Here is a 23481-nt window from a genome sequence, read left to right as displayed (position 1 = left end):
CGTGTGTATATCTATCTTGATAGATATACATAGAGACAGGGGTTGCCCTCCGGCTGCAGCGGGCAGAAATGGGTGGCTAACTCCGCGCATGTCTCCGTGGGGCCCCACCGCTTCCTCCTTTCCCGCGAGGTAAAGCATTGCTAATGCCGTCTGTGCTGGCCTTGGGTGCCTGCAGTAGCGGGGGGGGCTCTCTGGGCTTGGAGGGCTGGGGGTCTTTTCCCAGGAGCTGGGCCCCAGCATGCGTCCCGACCCAACATTCTTACAAGTAGCCAGTCTCCACCGTGGATGTGCGTGGGTCCTGCTGGTGTGTCAGGGGAGTGGAGGGGGGGTTGCACAGCTTCCCCAGGCTTTTTGGGGCCAGCCTAGGGGGAAGAAGATGGCTGTGCTAAGAATTTCCTTCTCCTTGGGCACCCCAGTGTCCCCAGTGGCTTGTTGAAGGGCCCTGGGTCCCCTTCTTTGGCTTTGGGACAGGGGCACAGCTGGGGCATGGCTTGCAGTGGAGGGGAAAGTCGCTTAACCAGCCACGGGGCAGAGCCCTGTGGCTGGTTGGAGGGCGGGAGGTGCAGCCATGGAGGTGCAGGGGCTGGCAGAGGGATATCATGGTGGGTCCTGGTGGCGGGTTGACCCTGGGAGTTGGCTTCCGAGGTCAGCCGGGGATGGATGTCTGAAGGGCCACGGAGCCTCCCAGGTGCTCGAGGCTGGAGCTCGGGGATCCGGTGGAGGGTGAGAGCATGTCTGGCCCCATGGAGGGGTGAGCCTGGGGCCTCCGTGGGGACAGGGACCCTCGGCTCCAGGGAGTGAGGGGCAGGGGGCTGGTGGCGCTGCGCAGCTTTGCCCATGGAAAGGGGGGTGGGCAGGGAGCTTTGCCGGGCTTTGGGGCATCACCTGGCAACTGCAGGGGGGGACACGCTCACGCCGTCAGCCCCTCTGGCTCTTGCTGGTACCCCTCGCCCATGCTCAGCACAGTGCTGTCCTCAGGGCTCGCAGCGGCCAGGCTGTCCCCTTCGCCCATCGCGCGGTATCCCCTCGCCTTGTACCTCCGGTGGCTGTAATAGACAGTCACCAGGAGGGTGGCCAGCCCCGCCAGGACTGCCGCACTGATGCCAGCCACCTCGCCCCCCGTCAGCCCCCAGCCCCTCACCATCTCCGCCGCGTGCTGGATCTCTTCTGGCTGGGCCAGCCGCCACGCGTGGCTCTGCCCATCCCTGATCCATGCGCTGTCCCCATCCCCGCTGCTCACCAGCACGGTGTTGACAGCCAGCAGGTTGGTGGGGGGCCGGGTGAAGGGTGGCAGGCGGGCGGGTGGCAGCGAGCCCCCTGTGAAGATGCCAGCCTGGACGCAGTACTCCACCTGGCAGCTATCGCTGATGAGTGCCAAGTGCTGGCTGAAGCCTGGGGGGCAGCTCTTGGCATGGGCGTCCTCGGCGGTGCCCTGGTGCAGCCCCGCCAAGGGGTTCCCTGCCTGGCAGCTGAAGAAGCCCCCGAAGGGCACCGCATACTGGCTGCCCCCCTCGTAATCCTGGCTCACACACACCCTGAGCTCATCGAAGAGCTTCAGTGGGAAGTAGCCTGAGGGGCAGGACTGGGCACCGGTGATGGCGTTGGCACTGTGGGTGCTGAACAGTCCCCCAAAGAGGTATCCTGAGCCTGGGGCCACCGGCCCGCTTGCAGCACACCAGTAGGCGCTGAATTGCACCCGGGAGAGCCAGAAGATGTCCTGGCACTCGCGGTGGCAGAAGATGCCCAGGAAGCACTTCTTGTGGCACTCCAGATGGCTGTGGCCTTCCTCCCGCTCCTGCACGCTCAGCAGCACCGGAGTGTAGGTGGTGGGGCAGGAGAAAGCCCCAGTGAGGGGGTTCCTCTGCTCCAGCTCCCGGCACAGGCTGCTGGTGTCGGGGCCAGCCAGCTCAGCACACTCCTGGAAGACTCCCCCAAAGGTGAAGTTGGTCATGGCACCCTTGCAGGACCCATCGTCGGCATTGGCATGGAAGTTGAAGTTGGGTGAGGTGGCGTCCGTGCAGCCCGGGTAGGTGTTGAAGGTGTAGTAGCGGCGGATAGCCATCTCCACTCGCCTGGCCAGCTTCTTCACCATGGGGGTGGGCAGCTCTGGCAGGGTGCTGGGGTTGATGAAGAAGTACAGGGGCAGCCCTGAGCGGTCGAGAGGCACCAGCTGGTTTCTGATCCCCTCCTGCCAGGTCTTGAGGGTGATGCCTGGGTAAAAGGGGGTCCCACCAATGCTCTCCACCCTGGAGTTGGTGCGGTTCTCCAGATACTGCTTGGTGAAGCCAGAGCTGACATCCAGGGACTCCTCGGTTTTCACGCTGATGATGCTGTGGAAGGCCACGCCGGCCGAGGCGGTGACAGCACTCCGTGTGGCCCAGCTGTCCTGCAGGAAGGTTGCCTTGATCTGATCCTCCTGCACCAAGCTGGCTCCGGCATCCACAGAGGTGATGGTGTGTGTGCCATAGTTAAGCACCAGCACCTCGGCCAGAAAATCAGCCATCCGCGTCTGGTTGTTCTCCAGGTGGCTGGCGATTGTCAGCAGCTGCTTCTTGAAGCCCTTGTCCAGGACTGCCCCTGGGTCGATCTTGGCAGTGTAAACCAGGTTCCTGACTTGCACTCGGGTGGTGACAGCACGGTCTTTCACTTGGTGAGTCTTGGTCCGGTGGAAGTCGTAGGAGAACTTGCCGTTGATGGAGGAGAAGAGGGACAGCTCCAGGTTGATGGAGGCGGAGGTGAGGCTTTGGTAATCTTTCCAGGACTCGATGATCTCGGAGTTGATGTCCAGGTTGCTCTGCTTGCGAGGGATAGTGAAGATCTCGTCTGGGATGATATAAGATCCATCTTCTGTGGTCTTGCACAGCGAGTAGCCCAGGTTGATGACTCTGCCCATATCCAAATTCCTGAGGTTATCCCAGCCCCCCCCTGGCAGGACTTCCAAACTTGGGAGATTCAGAGCCTTCTTGCACTCCAGAAACCCCACAGAGGAGGACAGCTCCTGGGACTGCTCAGCCCCTCTCACCCAAGCCACCGACACCCAGGCGAGCAGGAGCCCCCCCAGCACCCAGCCCATGGCTGAACCAGCGCAGGGCCCTCACCAGACGTCCAAGCAGTGAGGTGGGAGCTGGGAAATGAGCTGGCTGGGGTTGCAGCTGCTGGGTGGTTCCTCCTTTTGGGGGCTGAATTAATAGAAGGGAAAGGAGAAGTGAGAACTGATGAATGTGAGAAACGAGTGAGTGGGGCTGAGACAAGCAGGTGGGGAGCAGAAAGTAGAGGTGGCCGGAGCTTGTGGCCTCCCTCCTGCAAAAGCTCCCTCTCCCCATGAAAGCGGCTCTGCTGGGGATGGGACAGGGAGGAATCTTGCCTTCAGCTCTTCACTGTCCCCAGGGAATTTCACTGTGTGAATCTCCCTTGGCCAGCACTGGGGTGACTCCCCCAGGTGAATCCCCCCCTGCCCCGGGGTGACCCTGGCTCCTTCGTGCCACGCAGGGGAGCTGTCCCCGGCCCCACAGCCTTGGGGTCCCGCGCACATGACGGGGTGAGATCTGGCCCTGGTCGCATGGGCTTTGCTGCTGACTCCAAGACTTTCCTCCACCGCAGAGGCGAGGAGAGGAAGCGGGGAGGTGGTGCAGTGTGGTTTCAGCGCGGGGGACAGTGCAATGCTTGTCTCCCTTCTCTCTTGCGGAAGAGGCTGCCCGAGACCCTGGGGCAGGCACCGGTGGGTTTGGAGGTTCCCCTCGTGGGGCCCAGCCCATGGCACAGGTGTCCCCCCCCATACCAACATCTACATTAGGGCCCTCTGCAGCCTCCTCTACCCCATCCCTGTCCTTCCCCCAGGGTCCGCAGTGCTTCCAGCTGGAAAAAGCACCTCCTGCTCAGGATTGCTGAGCCGCAGGAAGCTGGTCCCAGTGGTACCGAGCTGGCTCTGCCCGGGGATGCTGGTGCGTGGCTGTGCCCCAGTTTCAGCAGCACAGGGCAGCTGCCACATGTTTTGGGGAATAAACAGTTAAAGCAGCTTCTGCTGTGAAACCTGTGACTCTTTCCATAGGGACAGGCTCACTTCCCCTGTTTTTGCTGGTTAGTTCCTCTTCCCAGGATGGTTCTGGCAGGGGATGAGGCTGAAGTGAGAGCTGTGATGGGGGTGTGTGTGTGACTGTAGATGCTTGTGTGCTTTTGCCAGGATAACACCAGGAGCTGGGGGGAACAGACGACAGGAACACCGTTGGGGATGGCCTTGCTGGCCCCAGTGTGGGGCTTGGGCCCCGGAGTAGCTGGAAAACCCCGGTGCGGGGAGTCCCTTGCTGGAAGGTCCCACACCATCCTGGAGCCATCCGCATTTCAGACTGGGCTGTGAGGCCGCCTCACCTAAAATCTAGCTGTGGGTTTCACTGCCACCTAACTTTGACGTCTAAGCGGTGGCTCCCAGTGGAAGCCACGGTCGGTGATGGCTGTGGACCCTGGAATCAGAGGAGGGAGAGAAGCCCCATGGGGCAGACAGGAGCTGCCTTGTCTCTCCACCCTGCAGGAGCAGCTCCCAGATGGAAACCAGGGCTTCTCCGTGCTGTGTCTGCTGCCACAAGCCATCCCGTCCCGTGGTGACCGAGATGCGGCAGAGCAAGGCAAAACCCATCCGCTGCACCCAGCTGGGGGATTAAAACAAATTAATTTCCTTCCTGACCGCTACAGGGAATGAGCAAATGCTGAAGCGGGAGAGCAAGCCACGCTCACCCGTTGGTGGGTGCTGGAAGGGGAGGCAGAGCCCTGGGCAGGGCTGCCCGCCATCATCCAGAGGGTGAGGAAGGGGAAGCGAGGGAGGATGGCCACCAGCGGAAATGCAGGTGCTGGAGCAAGAAGGGGAAATGCGATTTGGACCTCCCCCCGAAAACAGCAGAGCCATTAAATGCTTGGGGCCAGGGTGAGGGGTGGGACGTGCTGCTCACGGCAAGCCGCGGTGCTGATGCAACCCAAATCTGCAGGGCCTGGGATGGATGGAGGCAATGGAAAACCTTTTTGGTGCCACTTCTGGGCTGCTGGGTGCCAGCTCTGACTTCTGGCCCCATTGCTGGATCTGGCAGGGACGCTTGGCCGCCTGGGTCCCAGCCCCAAGGACACGGTGCCCCGGCACACCAGGCTCGTGCATCATCATCACGCCGGGGCTTCCTGTGCGCTGGGATTCCCTGCAGTGGTGCGTCGTATAGCCTTGTCCTGCTGCTTGTTCCCAGCACTGGGAAGTGGAGAATAAATTAGGCTGGGAAGGCAGCGCAGTTCAGTGCTCTGGCTGTAAAAAGCAGGTGGCCTTAGAAAAATGCCCAAGGGCTACTAATAAGTATACCAGTTTGCAGCAAAGTTCCTGGTGGGAGGAATTAGAGATTGCTACTCAGTGAACAGAAAAACCACAGACTGTAACCACTGAGCAATACGACCCTCAGTGCTTGCGGGGATCACCCGAGACTGATTTTTAAGCCGGAAAAGCATGAGGGATCCTACAGCCACTGGGGCTTGTGTCAGCCAGCGGCTGGTTGCTGGCTTGGATTCTGCTCAGCACCGGAGCACAGAAATTGCTTAGGCCTGATGAAAACCCGTGTATATATCATGTCAATAAATAAAAAGACAGGGGGAGAGTCTATATATACACATCCACACACAGATATTTAAGCTTTTCTTGGCTATGCAGAAACCTGAAAGGGGAGGGGATACTTTTGCAAGAAACAACCCTTTTGTCCTCATTGATGTTTTATTTTTAGGCAAAGCTTGGAGAATCCTGTCACAATGAGAAGTGGAGAAACATGAGTTCAAAAGCCATCAAAATGAACCACGTGGGGCTTTTCAGTTGTGTTCCATTTTCCGGCTGTGACTATTAGCAGTTGGTAGAGGAGGTGGCCTGATTTCTGGATTTCTGGAGGAGAGCGGGACTGAGCAATTTTGTGAGCCCTGTGCCTGGCACGTGTGCTGGTAAATGAAGGAGACAAAGTGGGAACTCGGGCCATGCAGGTGCAGGTATGACTTGAGTGGTTGTAAGCGTGGTCCTGGCTGCTTGTTTTAATTAATATCTCTGCATTAAGACGGTGACTTGATCCATTGTCAAGACCTGCCTCCTAGAGAGAACCAAACTCAAAGCACCTTCAGGCAGAAGGGCCCTTTCTCCTGAAAGTCAGCTGCAACCTGTTTTTCTACAAGTCATCTCCTGAAATTTTTAGGGCTCTGTAGCCCACCTCAACAGTGTCAGGTCATTCCCCAGCAGAGAGCTGCAAAAGCAGCGAGGATCCCAGGAGGCCCCCGGGGACAGTTTCACCACACCACTGGGACCAGCGATGGCCACCATGCGCTCGGGGATGGCGAGGCCAGACGGGAGGAGTAAGCATGTCTTGCTTGACCACTACGCACCTGAAACCAGTTTTCTGTTCCCTGCCCCACCTGATGCAAACCAGTGCTTTAAGTTGCTCTTAAATTAGCATTATTTAAACCCACTGTTTCTTATTCTTTCTGTCCCATGTTGCTTGTGCAACCTCTGGCATCAAAGTTGTAGAAAACAGTCTTTAAGGTCTTACAGACCGTCTTCTTCCTAGGTAGAGTAAAACTAAATTTTTTAGCAATACCCTTACAGCACCAGAGGGAGTGGGGGCAATTAGGGGCATGCTAATTAACCCTTTTGTGAGGACATTTCCCAGGGAGCCTAATTGCAGGTGAGTGCTACAATTTAATGGGCCCTATAACATCCCCACCTGTATTGGGTTTGTGTGGCAAGGTTTTGGCTGTGGGGGGAGGGAAGAGGCTACAGGGGCAGCTTCTGTGAGAAGCTTCCCTTGTGTCTGATAGAGCCCATACCAGCTGGCTCTAAGGTGGACCTGCCGCTGGCCAAGGCTGAGCCCATCAGCGATGGTGGTAGCACCTGTGGGATAACATAGTTAAGAAAGAGGAAAAACAACTGCGCAATGGCAGATGGAGAAAAGAGGAGTGAGAACATGTGAGAGGAACAATTCTGCAGACACCAAGGTCAGTGAAGAAAGAGGGGGTGGAGGTGCTCCAGGCGCCGGAGCAGAGATTCCCCTGCAGCCCATGGCGAAGACCGTGGTGAGGCAGGCTGTGCCCTGCAGCCCATGGAGGTCCACGGTGGAGCAGATACCCACCTGCAGCCCGTGGAGGACCCCACGCTGGAGCAGGTGGGTGCCCAAAGGAGGCTGTGACCCTGTGGGAAGCCCACGCTGGAGCAGGTTCCTGGCAGGACCTGTGGAGCCATGGAGAGATGAGCCCACGCTGGAGCAGGTTTGCTGGCAGGATTTGTGACCCTGGGGGGGACCCATGCTGGAGCCGTCTGCTCCTGAAGGACTGCACCCCGTGGAACGGACCCATGCTGGAGCAGTTCGTGAAGAACTGCAGCCCTTGGGAAGGACCCACGTTGGAGAAGTTTGTGGAGAACTGTCTCCTGTGGGAGGGACCCTGCACTGGAGCAGGGGAAGAGTGTGAGGAGGAAGGAGCGGCAGAGACAACGTGTGATGAACTGACTGCAATCCCCATTCCCTGTCCCCCTGTGCTGCTCGCTCAGAGGGAGGAGGTAGAGAATTCGGGAGTGAAGCTGAGCCCGGGAAGAAGGGAGGGGTGGAGAAAGGTGTTTTAAGATTTGGGGTTTATTTCTTATTATCCTACTCTGATTTGTTTGGTAACAAATTAAATTAAATTAATTTTCCCCAGGTCGAGTCTGTTTTGCCCCTGATGGTAATTGCTGAGCTCCCTGTCCTTGTCTCAACACACGAGCTCTTTGTTATATTTTCTCTCTCCTGTCCAGCTGAGGAGGGTCAGCCCACCACCCCACCCCACAGCACCCTCTGTGTGCCAGCTCTGTGCGGGTGGGTGATGTGGCTGCTGGAGGCACTTGTGGAAGGTGAGAAGCACAGATATCTCCAGCATGCTCTTTTGGAGAACGTTTCTTGAAAAGATGCTGACTGTGACTATTCCTACAGCTTTGCTTACTTGGCTTTACAGGGGCTTTCCCAGCTTGGGAGAAGAAGGAAAGAGAAACCAGCCGGGAATCACTGGGTGATTCTGCCACCCACAAGGCCAGGCTTGCTCAGCGCCTGACCCCTGCTATTATGGGTGTGCAATCAATATTGGGTAATTCTGCCCAGGGCATTTCGCTTTTCTTCATGTTGATCAAAAACTGTATTTTTCTCAGTGAAGTAGTCACCAGCATTATTTCTGGTTGCATATAATACATGCTTTTTCTCTCTGAGTGTTTTTTGAGCACAGAGAAGTAGCTCTAAAGCCATGAAGATCTTGGGAAGGATAACTTCAAGTTGTGTTTCCCTGTGTAATAGTCATCTAGCTCTAGAGTGGATGGAATGGCACCATTTTCTGTAAACTCACTTGCTTTATTGAAAGGGAGCAATAAATGAGCTTATTCAGTGTAAACTGACTTTTAGACTTATTTTAGAGTTGTCAGGGCCTGGAAGGCATCAATAAGCTTTAATTTCCTTGGGCAGCCTCACCTGGCCCCACACCCATGGCCACAGGAGTCCCGGTTGTGCTCAGCCCTGAGCCCTCTGCTCTGAGCTGTGTTGTAGCTGTGCCGGTCTGCAGCCCTGTCTCCTGGGTGGGTGCCTTGGTCCTGTGCTGTAGGCAGCTCCTCTCATGGATGGACCATGCTCACCCGTGGCCCCATGCTCCTGACGGACCTGCACCTGGTTCGTCGCGTGCTGTGGCTGGGTCTGTCGATGGACCCAGTTGCCAGCCCTGGCTCTGCCCGCTGCACTCAGGTCCCATGGGGCTGCACCCTACCAGTGGGGTACTGCCTGTGCTGGGCTGCCTCCTGGCCATCCCCATCCTTTGGGGAGCTGCCGGTCTTTGCTGCTCCCTGGCAGAAGCCACCAAAACAGTCTGTATTTTCTTTTGTATCTAGATTAACGATAATACCTTAACAACAGAGCTGGAGCTCAGCCCGCCTGGAGAGCCTGAGTGACTTCTCCGTGACCCTGGACAGAAGAGCCAGTCCTGGCCAAGCTCAAACACTGCACTTGGGGAAAATCAAATGTTGAAATGGGCACAGACTGAAATGCAGGCGCCTCCGTCTGAACATCAGGAAACCCTTTCCCACTGTGAGGGTGACCAAGTACTGGCACAGGCTGCCCGGGGAGCTTATGGAGTCTCCCTCCTCGGAGCTATTCAAAAGGCATCTGGATGTGGTCCTGGGCTGCAGGCAGCCTGGCTTGAGCAGGCAGGGCTAGACCAGGTTGTTCCTTGCCAATCTCGGCTGGTCTCTGATTCTTGGACTGGGATCCCTGACCCGCTCACCGGGATGGGAAGCTGCCAGCGTGTGACAGCAGGATGCCCAAAGCCCTGGGGCCCCTGCTCTGGGTGGCCGCAGTGCCGGGCTGGCACCCACAGCGGGGGTGAGCGCTGGTGTGGTGCAGGGCTGTAATGTCACAGAGGTGTCCCTACCCGCAGGGCTGTGAACTTGCAGCATTGTCATTATAAAACACATGCCACCATCCCACATCTCCGTGTGTGGTTGTGTCAGACTCTGCACGATGGGCAACAGCAGCCTTGACATCCTGCTGCTGGGGCCATTCTGCTCGCCACCGGCAGTCACCAACAGGAACGGGGCTGCTGGAGGCCAGGGGGGGCCACTTGGGGTGGGGACTGGCCCCAGGTGGGTCACTGTGCCACACTCTTGTGCCTGCAGGATGATGGCTGGAGCCGGCATCGCTGGAGACGGTGGTGGCGAGCGGAGGCAGCCACGCCAGGTAAGTCCCCTGCGGGTCCACCCAGGGTGTGTGGGTGCATCCTCAGGGCAGGGCCTCTCAGAGCAGCCCAGGTGGATGGTCCCTGGGCTGTCCCTGTGTCCCTGACCCCCACAGCTCAGGCAACCCCTCCCTGATTTGCAGGTGGTGAGTGGCAGGCAGGTGGTACTGTGGGCCCCCGGAGTGGGCCCTGGTGCTGCTGCACCCACTGCAGCGAGGCTGCCCGGGAGCTGCAGCAGCTGGTGCTGTCAGCGTGGGCTGGGACTGGGGCCTCGCTGGGACCGGGCTCCTCAGCCACGCTGGACCGTGGCACCTGGCAGGCAGCGTGGTGGGACCTGGAGGAGCTGGTGGAGCAGGGCCACCTGCCCTGCTGTGGCTGCAGCTCCTCAGGCTCCCCCAAGAGCCTCAATCCCTCCGAGAGCCTGAGAGAGATGTACCTGACTCCTGATGGAGGACCCCCCGTGGAGCTGGGGTCCATCCACTCCCTTGGATGTGTGAGTGGCAGCAGAGCCTGTTCAGCCCTGAAGATGCACCCGGCAAGGGAAGGACTGGAGACGTGGCTGGGGGCCCTGCTCATGCCAGTGCAGCTGTCCCAGCAGCGAGGGCGCTGCAGCAGGACCACCATGTCCTGCCGAAGCTCATCCGGCTGGGGCAGAGCCAGCCCTTGCTGTGGTGCGGGCTGTGCCCCTTGCTGCAGGGGAAAGAGGATGCCATCGTGGACAACGAAAAAGATAAGCAAGTCTGGAGGCTGTGGGGGGACCCTAACCCCACCAAAGAGTCCCCGGCCCTGCTGGTGTCATGCCTCCCACCGCTGCTCACTCCGCTGGACCCGCAGCTCCCCTGGGAGCACTGCATGTGGGGGCCCGAGGTCCTGGGCCAGGCCAACACAGTGGGGCACCCCGGGGGAGACAGCAGGAGCTGCACAGCCGGCACGGCTCTGAGGAGTCTGTGCACGCTCCTTTGCCTCTGTGTCCCTGGTCACCGGCTGAGCAGATGTGTCCCCTGGACCTCTCTGCAAGCAACCAGCACCTGGACTCTTCTCTCAGTGCCAGTGACAGGGTGGAGGAGCCGGTCATCCGACTGCCAGTGCTGGGGACTGTTGTGGTGAGAGCGTCCTTCACCTGGATTGGGGGCCTGTCGCCGTGGGATGAGTGCCTATGGCCTTTTTGATTACCCATGGCTCCCCCAGCCCTTCCCAGCCTGGATAACGGGGCAGCAGGACTGGTGGTAGGATCAGCTTCTGTCCTGCCAAAGGAAGGTGTATGCAGTCAGACAAATTTCACCACCAAGGGTGGGTATGAGGCCAATGTTGCGGACAGGAGCTGGCCTCATGCTGTAGTGCCTCTTGACATCTCAAGGCTGGAGCTGAGCCAAGAGGTGCACAGCAAGCTCTGGATGCACACTGCAAGGAAAAACCTGGAGATTAAGCTGCAAAGGCTCCCCATGGCAGTGCAGCGGTCCATGGAAATGCTGCATCAGTCACTGACCAAACTTGTGCAGGCTGGGGCTGGGCCCCTGGGGCCATGCCGTGCCTGTCCCCCCTTCCTGAAACTAAAGCACCTTATTCAGATGGACCAGGACAAGCTGCAGTCACTTGGGGTATCCCTTGCCTGCCCAGGGAACTCCACAACCATGCTCCCACCTGGTGCCTGTCCCCATCTACGGCTCCATGCCAGGGGAGGAGGGTGACCAGGCATCCCTGAAGGCCAGCACCCTGCCCAGCACATCCAGCTCTGGCGATGAGATGGGCATGGCCGCCAAGGGTGCAGCCCTGAGGACATCCTGGGTGATGGCGAAGGCTTCGGCAGGGCAAGTGTCCACTGTAGTCTTCCCAGGCCTCGTCACAGGGTTCCCTGCTATAGACCTGAGGTCTGAGCCCTGTCAAGGAGCTCACGTGTGGGTGCCCCATGGAGGTTTTTTGGCACCAGCCCCAGGAGCCCCACAAGGCCATTGGGGCTGCTGCAAGGTACAGGCCTGAACTGCGGATGGCAGCTTCTACCACCTGACCTCTGCAGTCCCTCGGGAGGGGACCACCAGCACAGAGGGGACTGCAGCTTCCAAGCCTTGTGGGGCTGAGGCAGGCCACGAAGGGCAAAGGTGGTGGTCCTCGAGGAGGCAGTCCCTGGCAGCTCTGAGAGCTCCCAGGAGTGGGGGGAAGGGTCCCAGGGCACCTCCAGGAGCATGAACTTGCAAGGGCGATGGCCCGCAGGGAATGCTAGCCCAGATGGCTGTGCCACCTCCCACCTTAACACCCTCCAGCTCAGAAAGGATGCTCAGCCAGTACAGCCCATCCTTGCAGCAGCCCTGCAGTGCCCCCACCACCAGGCACATGTGCTCGTGCCACCTGCACCAAGCCCATGGTGCCCAGAATACTGCAGTGGTGCTGGCTGGCAACACTCTCCACTTGGTCCCGGAGAAGATTTGCCAGTGGCAAAGGAAAGTGTCCCCATCTGTGGGGAGCTCTGCCTCTTACACAGCTGCCATGCCGTGGAGTGGCAGGGCCAGGCTTTGTGCAGCTGCTGCTTTTCAGAAAAGATCTGTTGTAAATAAACATGTTGCCTTGCTCTTGAGAGAGCTCTGTGAGGGGGCCTCACCCTGCCAGCGGGGCAGGGTGCATTGGGGATGGGAAAGGGAAGGTGGACACAGGGGCACTCGGGAAGCGATACTGTCCTGGCAGGACGGGGTGATGAGGATCAGTCTGGGCAAGCTGGCTGCTCCTCCTGGAGCTCCTCCTCAGCCCTGCCCTGGCTGTGGCACAGGGTCAGCCTCACCCCAAAGCCTGCACTGCCCCACGCCCAGAGGGGACAGTGGCAGGAACAGGCCATCAGCTCCTTCCGTGGCCAGTAAGGTTTTGTACGCCGCAGGGCAGGTCCTGTGGCTCAACTCGACCAGTGACCCGAGCTTTCCCCGCCAGCGGTTCCCTGCAGCCCCAGCACGGCGGTGTCTTCCAGGTCCTAGCCTGGGAGAAGGGTTAAGTCCCAGGGCCACCAGAGCTTCCCAGGCACCTTTAGGGACCGGAGGGCTTTCCCTGTGCCTGTAGCCACCCCTCGGGGCGGCTCCGCAGTGGTTTGCCCAGACGTGAGCTTGCTGTCCAGGCGGGAGGACCAGCCCTGCAGCAGTGGGGCAGGGCTGCCCCCCACAGCGGGGGCACGGGTAGCCAAGGCCCCTCTGCACTTCCCTGCTGGGACCCTGCCCCCGCCCCGGGGGCTCCCAGCTCACACACGGCTTTTCGCCGCCCCACCGAGCAGGAGCGCAGGGGCGCGCAGGCTTCCCCCGACCGCGACCCCGGACTGGGGGGACACGGAAGCCTTTGCGCGGGGAGAACCGCCAGGCAAGGCGCCGCTGCCGCCCGGCGACCGACGCGCGGCACCGCAGGCGGGGCGCCGCGGGTGCGCGGCCCTGTGGCGGTAAGGGCGATGCGCTCCCGCGGTGCCTGCCAGGTGCTGCCGCCGCGCTCGTGGCTGCCCCCCGGTACGGAAACGCCGCTGCCGCCCGACGTGCGCGGTGCGAGCAGCCGCTCGGCGCGCAAAGCGCGGAACGGCGGCGCCGGTGCCGTCCCTGGGCGCGCGCCGCCCGCCGGGTGCTCGCTGCTGCTGCCGCCTCGTGGCCGAAGCGCGGCACTGCAGCGCCGGCACCGCACAGGGGCGCCGCCGCCGCCTCCTCCGCTGCTGCCGCCTCGTGGCCAAAATGCGGCACTGCAGCCCGGTGTTCGCGCGCCGCCCTGGCCCCGCCGGCGCGCCGTCGGCGTCCGGCGCATGCGCAGTGCGCGGGAGCAGCGTAGCGGCGGGCCGGGCGGCATTGCCGGTGGGTGGAGGTCAGGGCCACCGGGTACGTGAGCGAGCCCCTTCGGCGCGTGCGGGGGTGTCTCCTGCTCGCCGGCTCCCTTTCCCTATTCTTCAGTCCCCCTCTTTGTCCCGTAGCAGCTGGCTGTTGTATTGTCTTGGTAGCTGGGGCGGGTAGGGGCTGCAGGGCTGGGTTCTGTGAGAAGACACCAGGAACTGCCCCGTGTTGGATGCAGCCAGTTCCAGCTCAGAGACCGCTCTGCTGCTGGTCAAAGCTGAGCCCATCAGCAATGCTGATAGTGCCTCTGGGATGACGTATTTAAGAAGGGCTAAAAAATGCTGTGCAGAAGCTGTGATAGAGAAAATGTGAGTGTGAAACAGCCCTGCAGGCTGTGTGTAGCTTTGTGGTTTGGTTTGTGTTGTGTCCCTGCCCACCCCCCCATCATTCGTTGTCCCAGCTCCCTGTCCCTGTTGTTTCATTCCTCCCTCCCTGACCTGTTCTTTGTTGCTTTTTTGTCTTTCTCTCTCTCTGTTTGGCTCCCTGTCTCTCTTCTTTTTTCCTCCCTCTCTGTCATGCTGCCCATCCCAGGTTTTTTTCTGCATCTCCATCCTGCTCCCCCTCCTTCTTTGTCGGTCTCTGTCCCGCTCCCTCTCCCTCTTTCTGCTGCCTCTCTTCCTCTCTGCCTGCTGCTTCTTTCTCCCTCTCTGCTGGGCTCCCCGTCTTTCTGTCGCTGGCCCAGTCCCTGCCTCACGCTTTCTTGCTACACCCCCGCTGCCCAGCCGGCTGCCACTTTTCTCCCAGCACCCTCCCCCGGCTTCTAGCGTCCCACACCCCGCTCCTCCTCTTCGGCGGCCTTCACCTCTGCCCAGGAGCCGGTAGACCGACTGACAGTCTGTTCCCTGCCAGGTGATGAGTGTGGCTCTGGAAACGACTGCCGAGGTGTCCCAGGGCAGGGGGAGTGGTGGGGACCCGGAGCCCCGGAGCAGACTGGCTCCCGGGACTGGGTATGTGTATGACAGAATAAACACTTGCCGTCTCCTTTGCACTCCCAGCTGCCTTTGCACTCCCTTTGCACTGGATGAGGGGCTGTGACAGAGCCCGGGGGAGGAGGTGACACACTGTGAGGGTGGGGCAATGGCCCCCTGTTCCCGCTGGGCTCCTTCCAGCTGGGGGGGGGGGCTGGGGCAGCCCCAGGTGGGGCCAGTGAGGCTGGTGGTGCTGGCCCCTCCCTGTAAAGGGGCTGCTGCTGGTGCTGCCCTGCCCCGGGTGGCCGTGGTGGGGTCGGTGTGAGCCGCGGGAGGAGCTGAGCAGTCACGGAGCATGGCCAGGCTGCAGCTGCAGGGAGGGAGAAAAGGTGAGCGGGGCAGGGAGTCCCTTTTGGACCCCGAACGTCCCTGGCGGCGGTGGTGGCCCCGGGGGTGGGGGGCACCTCTGCGGAGTGCCGGGGCGGGTGCGGGGGGTTCGCTGGGGGCCAGGGAGCCCCTGCGGAGGGAGGGGTACTGGGTCCGGTGGCGGGGCTGCGCAATGGACCGGCGGGTCCTGGGGAAAGCCCCGAGGAAGGTGCGGGGTCGGCAGGGGCCGTGTCGGATGCATGGGGCGGCGGCGGCGGGGATGCGGCGGGGCCGGGTCGGAGGCGGCGGCGGCTGTCCGGAGCCTGGCGGGGGGCCGCGCCTTGTCGGAGGCGGCGGCGGGGACTGCCCGGAGCCGGAGCCGGGGCGGGGGGGCCGCGCCGTGTCCGGGCAGCCCGGAGCAGCGCTGGCGAGCGCGGGGCTGCGCTGGCGCCACGGCGGGGCTTCCGGGTGCGGCGGAGGGCGGGTACGGTGTCCCTGCAGGGTCAGACAGCAGGGCGGGCTGCCTCCGGCGGCATGCCGGGAGCAGCGCCGGCGGGGGTGGTTCGCGGAGCATGCCGGGAGGCGTAGTCTTCCGGCAGGGGGCTGCCGGGCGGCCATGCTGTGCTTGCCAGTGCATGCCGGGAGGTGTAGTTTTTGCGGACAAGCGGTGCGTCCGTGCCTCGGTAGCGCAGTGTGGCGCTCGCCCGTGCTCACTGCTGCCGCCTGGCGAACACCTCCGGTACTGCAGGCGGGGCGCCGCGGGTGTGCGGCCGCGTGCCGGTGCGGGCGATGCGCTTCCGCGGTGCCTGCGAGGTGCTGCCCCCCGGTAAGGAACCGCCGCTGCCGCCCGACGTGCGCGCTGTCGGCGGGTGCTGGGCGCGCCGCCGGTGCCAGGCAGGCGTGCGGCAGTGCTGCCGCCTCCCGGCGGTGGGCGAGGGCCGAGGCCAACGGTGAGGAGCGAGGCCTTGGGCGTGTGCCGGGGTATCTCCTGCCCGCCGACGCCCGGGGGTGGCGGGGCGGGAGGCTGCGAACCGCCCGCTGCGGCAGGCTGCCGCTCAGCTGGAGGCGGGCCGGGTCCGGGCAGCCCCCGGGAGCCAGCCGAGAGCTGGCAGAGGGGAAGAGGGGAAGGAGGCGGACACCGGCCCAGGCGCAGCCACCGGCTGCCCCCTCAACTCGCCAGACGTCCCCCCGAGCCTCCCCCGGCCCCGCAGCTGCACCTTGTGCAGCTGCCCCCAGCGCTGGCACCTCCCCTGAAGCCTGTCCCGTAGCCCCAGGCCACCCCCAAGCCCCATCACAGTGGCGGTGAGCTGGCCCTCGAATGCGCTTGATTCTCCCTTAATGACGCGGGTACCGTTAGCAGCCATGCAGGGAAGGAGTGGCGTCTCCAGAAGTCATGGAATCGCAGGCTCTTTTAGGTTGGCAAAGACCTTTAAGGTTATCTGGTCCAACTGTTAACCTAACCCTGCTAAGTCCACCGCTGAACCATGTCCCTAAGCGCCTCATCCACACGACTTTTAAAAACCTCGAGGGATGGGGACTCAACCACCTCCCTGGGCAGCCTGTTCCAGTGCCCGACAACCCATTTTGGTGAAGAAATTTTTCCTAATATCCAGCCTAAACTTCCCCTAACGCAATTTGTGGCCGCTTCCTCTTGTCCTATCGCTTCTCACTTGGGAGAAGTCCCTGCGGAAGGAGGGGATCCAGCCGGGGGGGGAAGCTACAGTAATAACGGTCGCTGCTTGTTCTTTCCCTCTCCCAGAGGCTGCGCTGAGGGCATAGTTGTCCGTTCCTCCTCCGGGGATGCTGTTGACTGTGCCTGCCTCAGGCTTGCGTGGGTTGTCTCTGCCCGGCCTCACTCTCCTGGTGGCGTCAGAGTGAAAAGGGACAGGTGGAGCGCTTACTGGCTGTGGAGAGGAGCTGCCATGGCTGAAGCTGGAGAGGCTGGAGAAGGGTAAAGAGGAAGAAATCGAAGGCCATCCGGCTGGCAGCTGCCTCCTGCTGCAGGCAAGAGAGACCCTGCCTCTCCCCATGCGGAAGGATCCCTTTTTGTAGCCCACAGGAGGCCAGACTGCCGGTGTGCGCCACAGGGTCTGTATGCGTCACCAAAAGCACGTTACAGCTGCATAGTGTGCGAGTGAGGCTACATGTCTAGGAAGCCTGGTCTTGTAAGAGCTGTGAGATGCCCACATATTCTCTTAGGTGGAGCACAGCCAAGCGACCAGAGTTACAGGAGAAAAAGCGAGGAGAGAAGGAGAAAGAAGTGTCTGACCTGTCCAAGTCTCAAGGCAGCACCTAGAGCGAGAGCTGCGGTGAGTCCCAGGCCCTTGGGGCCCTGTCGCCCCTCTTCTGTGTCCCGGTCCCTCTCTTTCATGTTGTGCTGTGATGATTTTTTTTTTCCCTGTTTCCCTGTACCTCTTATCTCTATTTTTCTGTCTTGCTCCTTCTTCCTCTCTCTTGTTCTGCTGCTCCCTTTTCTTCTACTCTCTGCACTTTTGTCCTGCTCCCTCTCTCTCTTTTTTTTTCATCCTCTGTCTCTGTCCTTGCAGCCCAGTGCTGTCGTTTCTTTTTCCATCCCTTTGTCCTGATCTGTGTCTGCCTCTTCCGCCCCCCCCCCCCGAATTTCTCTGGCTTGCTGCCTGGCGTTCTTTTTGTCTCTGCGCCCGTATGGGCTGTTCCATGTCCCTGCCCTCCTATCGTTTGCCCTGTTTCCTTTTCTTTCTCTCTCTCTCCCCCCCGCCTTTGTCTTGCTCCCTGTCACTGTTTTTTTTTTTTTCTCATTCTGCATCTCGCTGTCCCTGTCCTCCTTCCTGTTCATCTCTTACCCTGACCCTTTGGGCTGCTCCCTGGTCCTCTTATTTATTGCTTCACCTCTCTGTCCCACTCGCTGTCCCTGTTTTTTCTCTCATTCCATTTCTCTGCCATTCTCTCTGTTGCTCTCGTTGGCTCTCTATCCCAGTGTCCTGCTCCCGGTCCCTCTCCCTTCTGCGGTATCCCACTTCCTGGCTCCCTGTACCTCACCTGTTTTCTATATCCCTCTGTCCTTCCTCCTGTCTTTCCTTGTTCCTCTGGCCTGCTACCCATTGCTGTTGGGTTTTTTGTGGGTTGTTTTTTTTTCTTTCTCAATCTCTCTGCCTTGGTCCTGTCACTCTCCTTCTCCCTATGTCTCTAATATTTCTTTCTCCATCTCTGCCCTGCTCCCTGTCTCTTTTCTCTTATTCTCTCTGTCCTCCCCCTAACTTTTTGCCTGTATATCTCCATACCACTGCATACCCCATCATTCCTCGCTGTGTCCCCCTGTCCAGCTTGCTGTCCCATTATTCCCTTCTGTCCTGCTCCCAGGCCTTTGTTCTCATTCTGCAGTCCATCAGGGCACCTTCAATAACGGCATGCTTTCTGCGGCAGCAGGCCTGCTCGCGTTGGGTCGGATTCACCCTTCTCAATGTGGGAAGAGGGTCTTTGCTTGTGGGCTAGCGGGGCTCGTTGACAGACCTTCAAACTAGACTTGAAGGGGAAGGAGGGATTTAATGTCAGGCTTGCTCGTGACAAGCTGTGGGATGACACACCAAGGCTAGAGGGACGGGCTGCTAGCGAGGGCCCTCAGCCTGTTGCTCTGAGACATGCTGGGTACACTGGAGCACGCTTGAAGTCTGACGGAGGTGAGCCGGGGGCTCCTCAGGTAATAGGAGCCAACAGGGAAACACGGGTGGAGTACCTGAAGGGAGTTAAGGGGCGTTCCTCTGAGAAGGTGACACGGCTGACAGCCCAGCTGAAGTGCCTCTACCCCAGTGTGTGCAGCACGGGCAACAAACAGGAGGAGCTGGCAGCCACCATGCCACTAGAAAGCTACGACCTCGTGGCCATTACTGAAACTTGGCAGGACGAATCCCATGACTGGAGTGCAGCTATCGCTGGCTGTTCATAAGGGGCAGGCGAGGAAGGAGGGGCGGAGGGGTTTCTCTCTACGTCAAGAAATGGATCGATTGTGAAGAGCTCTCTCTGACTAATAGCCACGAGCAGGGTGAAAGCTTAGGCGTAAGAATTAGAGAATGAGGTGACAAATGGAACCTTGTAGCCGGTGTTTCCTACAGGCCACCGGATCAAGGGTAGCATGTTGAGGAAGCCTTCTTGCTCTGGCTACAGGAGGAGGCGTTGCCCTCGCAGGCTCTCGCCCTGCTGGGGGACTTCAGCCACCCCGACAGCTGCTGGAAAAGTAACACAGCGAGCTGTAGGCAATGCAGGAGACTCCCGGAGCATGTGGAGGACAACTTCTTAAGCCAGGTAATAGACAGCCCTACCAGAGGGGATGCGAGGCTGGACCTGATGGTCACCAACTCAAATGAGCTAGTGAGTGATGTCATGGTTGGAGGCAGCCTGGGCTGCAGTGATCATGCACTGGTGGAGTTCTCGGTCCTGAGGGATGTGGGACAGGTGAAGAGTGAAGTCAGGACCCTGCACTATAGGAAAGCAAACTTCCAGCTGTTCAAGGAGTTAGTCAATAGGATTCTCTGGGAAACTGCCCTTGGGACGAGGGAGCAGAACAGAGCTGGCGGATCTTTAATGATGCTTTCCAAAGGGTGCAAGAGCTCTCGATCCCCAGGGTTAAGCAATCAGGAAAGGAAGGCAAGAGACAGGCACGGATGAGTTGAGACCTGCTGGTCAAACTAAAGGGCAAAAGGGAAGTGACTGTGCCCCTGTACTCGGCACTGGTGAGGCCGCACCTTGAATGCTGTGTTCCGTTTTGGGCCTCTCGCTACAAGAAGGACACTGAGGTGCTGGAACGTGTCCAGAGAAGGGCAACGAAGCTGGTGAGGGGTCTGGAGCACATGCCTTACGAGGAGCGGCTGAGGGAACTGGGGTTGTTCAGTCTGGAGAAGAGGAGGCTGAGGGGAGACCTTATCACTCTCTACAACTACCTGAAAGGGGGTTGTGGGGAGGTGGGTGTTGGTCTCTTCTCCCAAGTGACTAGTGACAGGACAAGAGGAAATGGCCTCAAGTTGCGCCAGGGGAGGTTTAGACTGGATATTGGAAAAATTTCTTTACTGTGAGTGGTCAAGCATTGGAACAAGCTGCCCATGGAGGTGGTGGAGTCACCATCACTGGAGGCGTTCAATGAACGTGTGGACGTGGCACTGCGGGACATGGTTTAGTGGGCGTGGTGGTGTTGGGTTGATGGTTGGACTTGATGACCTTACAGGTCTTTTCCAACCTTAACGATTCTGTGAAATGCACAGGCAGCGGAAGCAGGGACAGGTATCCTGGGAAGAGAATGGCCCCTCCCTGTAAAGGGGCTGCTATTGGTGCTGCCCTGCCCTGGGTGGCCCTGGTGGGGTTGGTGTGAGCTGCGGGAGGAGCAGAGCAGTCAGGGAGCATAGCCAGGCTGTGGCTGCAGCGAGAGAGAAAAGGTGAGTGGGGCAGGATGTCTCTTTTGGACCATGAACTGCCTCTCTTCCTCTCTGCTTCTTTCTCCATCTCTGTTGGGCTCCCTGTCTTTCTGTCGCTGGCCCAGTCCCTGCCTCACGCTTTCTCGCTACACCCCCGCTGCCCAGCCGGCTGCCACTTTTCTCCCAGCACCCTCCCCCGGCTTCTAGCGTCCCACACCCCGCTCCTCCTCTTCGGCGGCCTTCACCTCTGCCCAGGAGCCGGTAGACCGACTGACAGTCTGTTCCCTGCCAGGTGATGAGTGTGGCTCTGGAAACGACTGCCGAGGTGTCCCAGGGCAGGGGGAGTGGTGGGGACCCGGAGCCCCGGAGCAGACTGGCTCCCGGGACTGGGTATGTGTATGACAGAATAAACACTTGCCGTCTCCTTTGCACTCCCAGCTGCCTTTGCACTCCCTTTGCACTGGATGAGGGGCTGTGACAGAGCCCGGGGGAGGAGGTGACACACTGTGAGGGTGGGGCAATGGCCCCCTGTTCCCGCTGGGCTCCTTCCAGCTGGGGGGGGGGCTGGGGCAGCCCCAGGTGGGGCCAGTGAGGCTGGTGGTGCTGGCCCCTCCCTGTAAAGGGGCTGCTGCTGGTGCTGCCCTGCCCCGGGTGGCCGTGGTGGGGTCGGTGTGAGCCGCGGGAGGAGCTGAGCAGTCACGGAGCATGGCCAGGCTGCAGCTGCAGGGAGGGAGAAAAGGTGAGCGGGGCAGGGAGTCCCTTTTGGACCCCGAACGTCCCTGGCGGCGGTGGTGGCCCCGGGGGTGGGGGGCACCTCTGCGGAGTGCCGGGGCGGGTGCGGGGGGTTCGCTGGGGGCCAGGGAGCCCCTGCGGAGGGAGGGGTACTGGGTCCGGTGGCGGGGCTGCGCAATGGACCGGCGGGTCCTGGGGAAAGCCCCGAGGAAGGTGCGGGGTCGGCAGGGGCCGTGTCGGATGCATGGGGCGGCGGCGGCGGGGATGCGGCGGGGCCGGGTCGGAGGCGGCGGCGGCTGTCCGGAGCCTGGCGGGGGGCCGCGCCTTGTCGGAGGCGGCGGCGGGGACTGCCCGGAGCCGGAGCCGGGGCGGGGGGGGCCGCGCCGTGTCCGGGCAGCCCGGAGCAGCGCTGGCGAGCGCGGGGCTGCGCTGGCGCCACGGCGGGGCTTCCGGGTGCGGCGGAGGGCGGGTACGGTGTCCCTGCAGGGTCAGACAGCAGGGCGGGCTGCCTCCGGCGGCATGCCGGGAGCAGCGCCGGCGGGGGTGGTTCGCGGAGCATGCCGGGAGGCGTAGTCTTCCGGCAGGGGGCTGCCGGGCGGCCATGCTGTGCTTGCCAGTGCATGCCGGGAGGTGTAGTTTTTGCGGACTCGGTTGCCGGGCAGCCGCGCTGCTCTCGGGCGTGTGCAGGGAGGCGTAGTCCTTGCTACCGCCGCGGCCCCCGCTGCGCGGCGTGAGGTGTCGTTTTTGTTGTCGGTTTCGTGTGGTTTTCTGCAGGCTTCAAGCTCTGCCTGCTTCTCGGTAAGCGGTGCCGCGGTAGCGCATGCGCGGTGGGGTGTCGCCCGGCGTCCGGGCCTGCGCGCCGCGCATGCGCGCTGGTGCGGAGCACCGTGCGTTGCTGTTGCCTGGCGACCGCATGTCGGTCCCGCTCAGTCCGACTTTGCGCATGCGCGGTGGGGCGCTCGCCCATGCTCACTGCTGCCGTCTGGCGTACACAAGCGGGTACTGCAGGCGGGGAGCCGCGTGTGCTGCCCCCCGGTAAGGAACCGCCGCTGCCGCCCGACGTGCGCGCTGTCGGCGGGTGCTGGGCGCGCCGCCGGTGCCAGGCAGGCGTGCGGCAGTGCTGCCGCCGCTGCCTCCCGGCGGTGGGCGAGGGCCGAGGCCAACGGTGAGGAGCGAGGCCTTGGGCGTGTGCCGGGGTATCTCCTGCCCGCCGGCGCCCGGGGGTGGTGGGGCGGGAGGCTTCGAACCGCCCGCTGCGGCAGGCTGCTGCTCAGCTGGAGGCGGGCCGGGTCCGGGCAGCCCCCGGGAGCCAGCCGAGAGCTGGCAGAAGGGAAGAGGGGAAGGAGGCGGACACCGGCCCAGGCGCAGCCACCGGCTGCCCCCTCAACTCGCGAGAGCTTCCCCCCGAGCCTCCCCCGGCCCCGCAGCTGCACCTTGTGCAGCTGCCCCTGTTATCAGAAAAGTCGGTCCTAAAAGAACTCCCTGACACTTCTTTGTATGTTAGAAAGCAGGTCGTCTTTATTGTGGCGCTGGATGCACAGGGGATAATCCTATCTAGCATGCATACCTGAATAGTGTTAGTTTGTAGCTTATATTGGCCTATTACATATGTATGCGTTTGGTTTCCTGGTATTGTCATATGTATTCATCTTATTTTTGAGAACTTACTAACGTATGCTCGTGTCCTTCGTGCATGCTTGTTGGTGCATCCGGGTGTGCGTCGGGGGTCTTCAGATGAAGGCTCATACTCTACTGTGTTCGCCAACTGATCTCTATTTCTGTGCAAGCTTAGTCCTGGAGTCATGTATACCATGTCTTTCAAGGCTGGTTTTGTACTCATCTTGCAGCTTGCTTATTTTTATGGTTCTGTGCATCTGTTCTTCTAAGGCCAAGCTGTCTAAAGTGAGATTACTCTCGAGCTCCCTATCTTACAACTATTCTAACTATTTCTAAGTTACAAAGATTTCCCTTCTGTTTTGGTTACATCTATTGAGCAATAGCTCTAACTGCCGGACTGCCTGAATTGGTACTGGTATCACGCCCGGCACCAGCACTTCCCCTGAAGCCTGTCCTGTAGCCCCAGGCCCCCCCCAAGCCCTGTTACAATGGTGGCAAGGTGGCCCTCGAACGTGCTTGATTCTCCCTTAACGCAGGTGCCGTTAGCAGCTGTGCTGGGAAGGGTCAGCATCTCTAGGAGTCACAGAATCATTAAGGTTGCCATGTCTACTTTTTTTTTTTTAATATATCCAGGGATGGTGACTCAACCATCTCCCTGAGCAGCCTTTTCCAATGTTTGACCACTCTCTCATTAAAGAAATTTTTCCTAATATCCAGTCTAAATCTCCCCTGATGCCATTTCTTCTCGTTCGCTAGTTACATGGGAGAAGAGACCAACACCCACCTCACCACAACCCCTTTTCAGGTAATCTGTCTGGAGGGGAGCTACAGTAATAATGGTTGCTACTTGTTCTTTCCCTCTTTCAGAGGCTGTGTTGAGGACATGGTTGTCCATTCCTCCCT

At 60.5% G+C, this 23481-nt stretch overlaps 1 protein-coding gene across 1 annotated transcript; it reads right to left on the bottom strand.

Annotated features, from left to right (window-relative positions):
* Nucleotides 1-910: 910 nt before the first annotated feature.
* On the bottom strand, nucleotides 911-3073 carry MPEG1 (macrophage expressed 1). The gene has a single exon (XM_009813911.2). The coding sequence runs from the start codon at nucleotides 3071-3073 to the stop codon at nucleotides 911-913; it is 2163 nt and encodes a 720-aa protein (XP_009812213.2).
* Nucleotides 3074-23481: the final 20408 nt, after the last annotated feature.

This window comes from Gavia stellata, chromosome 17 (assembly GCF_030936135.1).
Source record: "Gavia stellata isolate bGavSte3 chromosome 17, bGavSte3.hap2, whole genome shotgun sequence".
Taxonomy (NCBI): Eukaryota; Metazoa; Chordata; class Aves; order Gaviiformes; family Gaviidae; genus Gavia; species Gavia stellata.
Note: the sequence above shows the minus strand (reverse complement) of the source record. Positions and strands in the feature narration are given on the sequence as shown.